The sequence below is a fragment of the Eptatretus burgeri genome, chromosome 10, assembly GCF_056783735.1.
Source record: "Eptatretus burgeri isolate ZD-2024b chromosome 10, Ebu_testis_v1, whole genome shotgun sequence".
In the NCBI taxonomy this organism is placed as follows: Eukaryota; Metazoa; Chordata; class Myxini; order Myxiniformes; family Myxinidae; genus Eptatretus; species Eptatretus burgeri.
In genome coordinates this window covers 26,777,382-26,786,227 of record NC_140970.1, presented here as the reverse complement: position 1 = coordinate 26,786,227, position 8,846 = coordinate 26,777,382, and the positions used below count along the sequence as shown (strand labels likewise).

Genomic DNA, 8,846 nt, shown 5'->3' with positions numbered 1-8,846 from the left:
AGGCTGTTGCAAAGTGGTGGGCGGAGAAAGCCATTGGATTGTGGAGCAAGTAAATGATGTGTGAAAGAAGACCACTGTCGGAAAGCAGGTATAAAGTCAAGTCAGCCACCATGGTGTTGCTCCAGGATTGACATTTAAAGTCGATTGTAATCTGCATGTTGTTGACTCACCAGTGATTAATCCTTGCCGTTATGTTTCCTCAAGACTTCAGCACTCCAAATCGAGAAGATGAGAATAAGATGTGAAGGCATTACGTTTATATAACCTGTGTGTTTGCAGTTGACCTGAGCAATGGCGACCATACTTCAACACCTCTTGGAACGAGTGAGATCCAAGAACGATGGACCACAGTCATCTGATGACCAAAGTCCTTCTCACCGAGGACGGGTGGTGAGTCAGAGTCAGCTCCCGACGTGTGCACCGTCTCAAGGTGGGCCCACAACATCAATGAAGAGATACATTTATCATTTATGTGCATTGATGTGATCGTATGGACACAATCATCTCCACGTTCTTGTGGGATTGTGGTTGGCCAGGCCTGACGTTCAACTTCGGTTCGGGCAGGAAATGGGAATTTGGCCATGATGCTGGCGATAGGTAACCGACTCTTCATGAAGGACACCATGGGAACTTTAACATACTCCAACTAATGTCGGCAGACGGGACGTCCAGTTTAATGTCCATCTGATGCCCGGCACGCACATTGATGAATCGCCCTGTCTGTGAAACACCGGGATGACAGCTTAGAGCGAGGCCGAGATTGGAACCCAGGCTTGACATCTTTGAGGCAAGGATGGCTACCACTAGGCCATCCAGTCAGCCCAAACATTGTCGATGCAATCGTCACCAGAGCGAAGTTGATGGCGCGCCATCGCAAATCCCCACGCTTTCCACCAAAAACAAAGTTGAAAGATGGCAAATATTTTTTACTAGGAAAGACCAATATCAAATTTGGAGTGAATTTTTTTTTCTTCACGTTTTGACCTCTGTTGACATAAAGTTCTCACCCCCCCTCCCCGGGGCATGAACCTGGGGGGGGGGGTAAAATCCCAAAAATCGTTCCATCTTTCATGCGTTTCACAATGTTGATTGCACATACAAAGTTTCGTTTTAAAATGTGCCTGTAATTGTATTTTTCGGTATTTGACCTTTTGATCCTACCCTGGGGTGGGTCCAAAAATGACCCTACTCTTGCACATTCATGCCATGTGGTGATTACAACTACCAGGTTTGGTGAATTTCAGTCCAACCGTTTTGGAGGAGATTGCGTGATGGACAGAAAGACGGACGGAGGTGATTACAATGTTGTGTGTGGATAACAATATTAACTAAACTAGAACTTCACTCTAGAATGTATAATACCTCCGCCATGCTGAACAGTTCACGTTTTGTATCCCACTGATAGGTCGGATCTGGATACGGACCTTTACCAAAATCTAATCGGCTTGTTCTTGTCACCTACCCAGTTCATCCACCAAGTTTTATCATTATCCGTCCAAAACTTTTTGAAATATCGTGCTATGTAACGTTTTTGGCCCAATCAATGGTGAAGATTCACTTTTTATGTTAAAAAAAATCCTAGTACTAGTAGTCAGATCCGGATCTGGATCTTCACCAAAATCTAATCAGTTCGTCCTCATCACACATCGAACCTATCCATCAAATTTCATCCGAATCCGTTCACAACGTTTTGAGATATCCTGCACCCAACAAACAAACAAACAAACAAAGACGGGTGAAAACATAACCTCCTTCCACCTTCTGTGACCGAGGTAACTAGATTAGAATGGCACTCGGTAGAGCGCATACCTCCGCTAGGCTGAACAGTTTATGGTTTGTATCCCACTGATAGGCCGGATCTGGATCCGGACCCGAACCAAAATCTAATCGGTTTGTTCTTGTCACCTACCCAACTCATCCACCTAGTTTTATCATAACTCCTGGAGGTAATAATAGAGATACGAAATTCTCGTAAACTTTTTTGTTCCCTGTTCAGTCATATATATATATATATTGCTCAGTGTAACTGCATGGCTGCTTCATGGTATCCGAACTGGCCACCTCTTGAGTGAATCCACGTGGCAGTTCAGCTTACGGTATCTTATCAAGAACAGCAGCCAGACGCCGCACCATACAAGGTCGGGCGATGTTTTTGGCCCGGTGATTTCAGCACCCGACTGATGAGTGAAAAAGGATACAAAACCCAGCATTGCTCCAGCAAGGCATCAGGACAAAAAGAATCGGATATCTAAAACATACATGATAGAGTCATTTATTTATAAGAGTCATGGGTGGCCTGCTCTTGGTGCTGTTTTGAGTCCTTGGTGCAGAAACCACACATTTAAATCTAATTGCAAGCGGATTCATCTTCATTGTCTCTCCGCCTGCATATATATATATTGTTATCCATCTGTCGAATGTTGCCTTATCGTGTCTTAATATTCTTGCTATAGAAAAGTTAACAAGCTCATGGAAAAACTGAAATACTTGAGATAAATACCTTCTTGTTGCTTTCCTTTCATGTTTCCATCTTCGATTTCAAACCGACAGTGCGAGGGTAAAGCTCGTTTAATAAAGCCCTGCAGGAATCTCTGATAAGCTCAGGTAGATCCAGTGGCAATGTAGTAATAGAATTGCTTGCTGGCACAACAGTTGGCCATTAAGAAGCTTCATCACTGATGGAAGAGACCAAATATTCAACAAGATGACTTGTTGCCATGTTAGGAGTCAAGGTAGCTGAGCTTATTTTATGATGATCCATGTTCATATTGGTTACAGTTGTATCCTCGGGGTAAAGACAGTACACTGGCATCTCAGACGTTGTTGGTTCAAATCCATTTGGTTTCTGAAGCTTTTGGAAACTGAGCAACTGAGCAAGTCCTGGAGGGAAGAGTCAAAGGAAAATTACCAGATTGTCAGTAAAAGCCCAGCCGGCTAGTTGATGACCTTCAGGTATTGAGTAACCTGCCTGCCCAGCATGCTCTGGTGACCATGTGATGTCATGCCACACATTAATTGTACTGGACACTTAATGCCCTCAGGTCAGTTTGTGATGAGTGCTAAAATGCACTCAAGTAACCAATGCTCTCCAGAAACACCCAAACTGAAAAGAAAAGTAGATAATCAGCCATTGTATAAATAAATGCTTGCACCTTATCAATAAGTATGCTGCTCTTTAAAATGCAGGACAGGTAAAATGAGCTTTCCCTTCTGATTTTTCTTTTTTTCCTGGAGAAGGAAAGCAAAAACTCGAATGATAATTTTAACAGTTGGAGTTTGTACCAGTTTGTCAGAAGTTTATAAACTTTCAAAGTTTGTTTTTTTACTGTTTTGAATTGGTCATTCTTTAAACATGAACACACTTGCTTTATGCACAAGATAGGCTCATGGGAGAGGGACGAGACAGAAGGAAAATGGCAACGTGTTGATACAGCGAGGCCACAGTTGGACATAACAAGCGGTGGCAAGAATGAACAGGAAAAGAGGAGTGAGGGGCGAGGAGGAAGCACAGTAATCTGAAAGTAAGATGATTAGGTTGGTATGGTTAATGTGGGTAGAAAAGATCAGGGGTGGGGCTGGGGAATGACAGGAGATGGTGATGCACTACTTGCTTGAAAACCTTGAAGGAGGAGTGCGATTGAACAGTCTCAAGAAGGCAGTTCCAGAAAAGGGACAAAAAAAAGGAACAAAAGCATTAAGGAATGCAGAAAGCTAGGGAATTGGGAGTTGAACCAGGAGTGGGTGCTGGAAAAACACGTGCATCCTCAGGGAGCTGGGGAGAGATGGAGAAAAGAGCTGAGAGATCAGAGGAAAGGCAGGAAAAAAAAAACAGAGGCACCATTGACCTATCTGCACTGTGACAGCAAAAGGCCTTGCACTTTGGCCTTATCGTGTAGACTCCAATAATGTTGAGAACTTTAGATATCACAGAATCCAGGAGGGATAAGTTTGATGCTGGGACACCAACCCATAGACAATAGAAGATAGCAGTACTCTATTGACCGACGGACATAGGCTTTGAGTAGTTATGATTTTCCAAGGAATGACTTGGGATGATTGAGGATTTCCTGTCTTTTGATGCCAGGTTTGCTGTATAGTCAGCACAGTAAATGTCGAGGATTATGGTGAGGCCAATAGGTCACAGAGTATGAACCTCTTTCAGTGGATGATAATAGAAACAGATCAATGGGTTACTTTAAAGATTCATCCAGAGTGACAAGGTGAGACTGTGATAATTTTTCAGGATGAAGAGATTTCCATATATCACGAGTATTTAATCAATTCCAGGTTCACTGAGATGGGCGGAACTGCTGTCTGTCTGTCAGTGTATTGTATGACAGAATGTAAAAGGGAAGAGGCTATTTTCCAGTGTATCGGTGAGATTATTTATGTATAAGAATGTGACTGGGCCTAAGACACTGCCTCAGGGGCCACCACCCTCCACTGGTTCCATCGATAGCAATGAATTGACTATCCAAGTGTAGGAAGTCAGAAAGTCATGGAATGAACGTGGCCTTGCATGCCACATGCAGCAGGTTTGGCAGAGTGCAGGATGCCAGACTGTGTCAAATACCCGAGATACGTCCAGGGACATGGTTCTGACCTTTTGTTGAAGGAGAGAAGCAACAATATTTTCATAGTTGAATGATTTGGGATGGAATCCAAATTGATGATCAGCGATCAGGCTGTTTGAACAGAGGAAATATTTGAAATCAGCAGCGATTGATTCCAATGAATTTGCTTGTAATTGGAAGTATGTTTACTCATTTTGAGTTGAGAGGGTCTATTTTTTCCACCCTTTTTGTGAATGGAAGTGATTGCAGACTACCACGCAGATGTGAGGTGGCCAAAGGAAAATCGTAGGTTGAAGAGATCAGACAAAGGAGAAGTAAGAGCAGTTCAGCATGATTTCAGAACATGGACACTGATGCCATCTGGGCCCGTCGTGAATGAAGAGTTTAGCTGGACAGAACTTTCTCTTCCTTAAAGGATGTGGAAGATGGAGATTTGAAAAGGTGGTGGTTGTGCATCGGGTAAGATTGGGACAGAGCAGGATGGAATGAGTGCATGAGATTTGGAGGCAGGACGGAAGGTGAGATATTCTGCCTTGTCTTGAGCAGAGTGTGAGATGAGGAAATTTGAGGTCAGTGAGGGGATGGAATGAGAGCTTACGCCAGAGACAGACTTCACAAGACATCACCAAGACTTTGAGCAAGGAGGCTGATTAGAGAGAGCGTACGCTTTTGTGAAAGTAATCTCAGGCAGAATCTTTATCTGATGCTGTGGAGATGGCAGCCCAATACTTTAGTGAAAGGGCAGATTGCATTCCCTGCGAGTTGACCTGTGTGAACAACCAGATTCTGTGGCAGTGAAGACTCTCTCGAACAATAATAGCTGGAGAGCCATGAGCTTTGACAGAAATAAATGATCAGAGTAGCCAAGAGAGGCAGAAGAAGAACAGGAGAGATTGGATGGAAAGTTAGCCATTATCTGGTCCAGGAGGGAGGATGTACAGGTTGCAGAAATCTAGGTTGGACAATATAGAGATTGGGTCAGACCCACAGTCACAAAAAATCTGGAGTCGCTGGATGGATAAACTAGTGAGAGTTGAATGAAGACCTCAAATATTTGTGATCCGCACGATTAGGGATAGGAGCTGAGGGTCAGAGTTGTTCAGGCTTTATGCATGGGTGGCCTGCTCTTGGTGGTCAAGAAGGCATTCAGATGTAGATGTGGAAGTTGATGTTGATGTTGCCTAATCAAGAAGCTTGTATCAGTACTGCAATACCGGGTCTGTGTGGAGCGGACGGAGCAAGCCCCTAATCCAACTCCCGATACCAAAAATCCATTTAATAGACTAGTCCCGCATTGCGGGACATATCAGCTATGAAACTGATAAGAACAGATTTATTAAAATTTTCCAAAATCAAGATAAAAAGTTTTAAAAGAATGGAAATTGAGAATAAAATTCCTCCACACCGTTAAAATCAGAGGATAGAAAAGGGCCCTTGGGGAAATGTCCAATCAAAAACGTCCCCCAGGGACCAATTAAGGACGCCAGGCCACAAAAAGAGGGCGACCAGTCTATAACAGAAATTTGCACTTGTCGCCCAATTGGCAGTATCCATTCACTCAGACAAACACAAGGAAGAAAGAAGAGAAGAAAAAAAACCCACCACCAACACCAAAAAGGGGGGGGGGGAAGGGAAAGACCATCCACACCATTCCAAAAGATGAAAAAGGGGAGGGGGCACCACTCTCAGACCTCCTCAACGTACTGGCGATGGCCTGACATGTGCTCTACATAGATGTCACGCGATCCACTAATCGCGTCGATGCAGCAAAGCCGACGCATCAGCTTCCGGTAAGACCGGGAGATCCCCAAACGGTTCAGGGCCAGCTCATTACCAGGGAACCACGAACCCGAGCACCTGGACATCTTTGCCCCTCGCCACTAATGTTCTGCGCAGCTCTGCATATTTTTCTCTTTTTGCGGCTGCGCAAGTGGCGAGGGCAAGAAGAAGGCATTCAGCCTTCTCACGAGTGGAGTCGGTTGTGATGGGGCGAGTGTAATGAGGAGCTGGGGAGGGTAGACGAGAGGCTGTATGTGGGGTTGGGGAAGGTGAGAATTAGTAGGGGGTGATGTGATGCATGGTGGGGAAGAAGATGTGGTTGGGGGATGGGACTCTTAGAAGGGTTTTCAAGAATGGAAAGCCCTGACCTGTTGCAGACTGGGTTTTTTTTATGGATCTAGAGTTTTGCCAAATGAAGACAGACATTGTGACCAAGGTGGAGGGCACTTTGATTAAAAGCGTGAATGTTTCTGTTGGTGGAGACTTTAATAGCGGATGAGACAGAAACAAAATCACATGATGCATTAATTGCATGTGTATTCCATGTGAATGAAAGCACTTTTGTGTTTCCTGTTAGGTCCAGGTGGATCATCAACTGCATCAGGAAACCTGACTTGGGAGGAAGCCATCCAAGTGGCGCTGGAGGCTCGGGCACAGCAGGGTTTTGCGGAGGGTCAAAAGGAAAAGGGTCAGCCGGTGAAGGGTCGTAAAGGGCAGGGGGCACCTGTGACCTCTCCACGTGCTCCACGTGCCCTTTTTTGCTTGACCCTCAGCAGTCCACTTAGAAAAGCTTGTATCAGCATTGTGGAATGGAAGTACGTGTCAAATCAAAATGAATACCTCTTAAAATGATATTTGTTTCTGGAGATAATGGTAAATCTGGTGAATTAATCTTGAAATGTTTTTAACGTTTAAATAATCCTTGACAAACATAATCATGACGAGGATGGTTGTCTGACAATTCCTAACTCTAACTGTGACTGGTTCTCAGGCCGTTTGAACTTCTCATCTTGCTGACCATATTTTCAAACTGCTTAGCTCTGGCGCTTCATGTACAATTTCCTGGCGATGACACCAATACCACCAACAGGAACCTGGTGAGAGGATAGCACAGAGTATGTGTGATAAAGCTTGAATAGAAAGACTTATGTTTGAAACTGCAGGTGATAAGATTCGGACAGTATCATGTGAGAATTCCTACAAGGTAAATAAAGAACGGTATTGAATGTTAGAGGGCTGGTAGGATGGCCAAGACCCAAGAGCTGCGTACACTTGCCTCGAAAGATGTCCAGCTTGTGTTCGAAACTCAACACAGCTAAAAATTGTCATCCTGAAGTTTCACAGGCAGGGTGATTCATCAACGGGCGTGCCGTCCTTCAGATGAACGTTAAACTGGGCGTCCCTTCTGCTGGCATTAGCTGGTGTATGTTAAAAATCCCACAGTGTCCTTCACGAAGAGTCGGTGAGCCATCACTGGAACTCTGAACCAATTTAAATTCCTGCCATAACTACTGCTGGAAAGGCAATGGCAAACTACCCAGTATAACCCTTGCCAAAAAAACTGCTTTGGCAGCACCGATGCTCTGTAACAGAGTATGGTACATCAGAATAATCAGAATTGAATGTTGGACTTTGGGTCGGTTTCACTGGAACTAGGCGTGCCTCCCGTTGATTTGCTGACGGGTTTGATCAGAAGACAGCATTTTGTACTTGACAAACATATTGCATGTATATCTGAGTGTCAATGCGAATGAGGATGTAAAATGCGTCATGTGTGTGCTCCAGATACAATGAAATTGACCTTCTGTCTGACCCAGAAGTGGTAGAACACATCCGGTTCGAGTGAACATGGTGATGCCATTGTTATGTACAGCACTGGTTGGCTGTAATAAACATATTGGATTGTGATCGTAATCCATTGCAAGATAAATAAATAAAATAAAAGCAATAGGGTACCAGCCTGTGAGGCTTGGTCCCATAAATGTAAGTTAGAAAATTTCATGGTTCAAAACGAGTCAGGGATTTAATTATTCTGTTAGAGCGGGTAGTTGTACACTTGGCTGGACTAGACACATTGTGTGGAGTACATTGAGTGGTAGGTACTACATTCAGTGGTGCATACTGATCGGTAGGTGCAACACCATCAGAATTGTCAGTGAGTGGTTGGCTATTAGGAGCAGGTACGGCAACACAAGTATCAGCGGAACATCGTGACCAACTAGAAATATTGGTATCCTCACTCAAGGGGGTATTAACCCGACTGGAAGGAAAGGTTTCCCGAATGTGAACTCGATTCCAGCGATCTGAACGGCCATTAAGTGATCGCAGAATGTGTGACCTTGGTTCCTCACAATGTGACGCAATCGTACCTGGTTCCCAAATATCAGATCTCTGATTCTGAAGAAGCACAAACTGGCCTGGACGCAGAGGTGGATATTCACATGTACGGGCATACTGATCATGGTAAAACGTCCATCGTTGATGATTTTACAA

At 44.2% G+C, this 8,846-nt stretch overlaps 1 protein-coding gene and 1 non-coding gene across 6 annotated transcripts in view; one reads left to right on the top strand and one right to left on the bottom strand.

The window, feature by feature from the left end:
• LOC147018129 (voltage-dependent L-type calcium channel subunit alpha-1D-like) overlaps positions 1 to 8,846 on the top strand; it is a 140,881-nt gene continuing 132,035 nt past the window's right edge. For 4 of the 5 annotated variants that reach the window (XM_085897488.1, XM_085897489.1, XM_085897490.1 and 1 more), the window contains exons 1-3: positions 96 to 430; positions 6,931 to 7,168; positions 7,345 to 7,450. In XM_085897488.1, the coding sequence (XP_085753614.1) occupies positions 292 to 430; positions 6,931 to 7,168; positions 7,345 to 7,450 (483 nt within the window). In that variant the 5' untranslated portion in view covers positions 96 to 291. The other variant, XM_085897487.1, reaches the window with a different exon arrangement.
• Positions 5,753 to 5,943, bottom strand: LOC147018130 (U2 spliceosomal RNA). Its single transcript, XR_015049000.1, has one exon. It is a non-coding gene; the product is annotated as a U2 spliceosomal RNA (small nuclear RNA).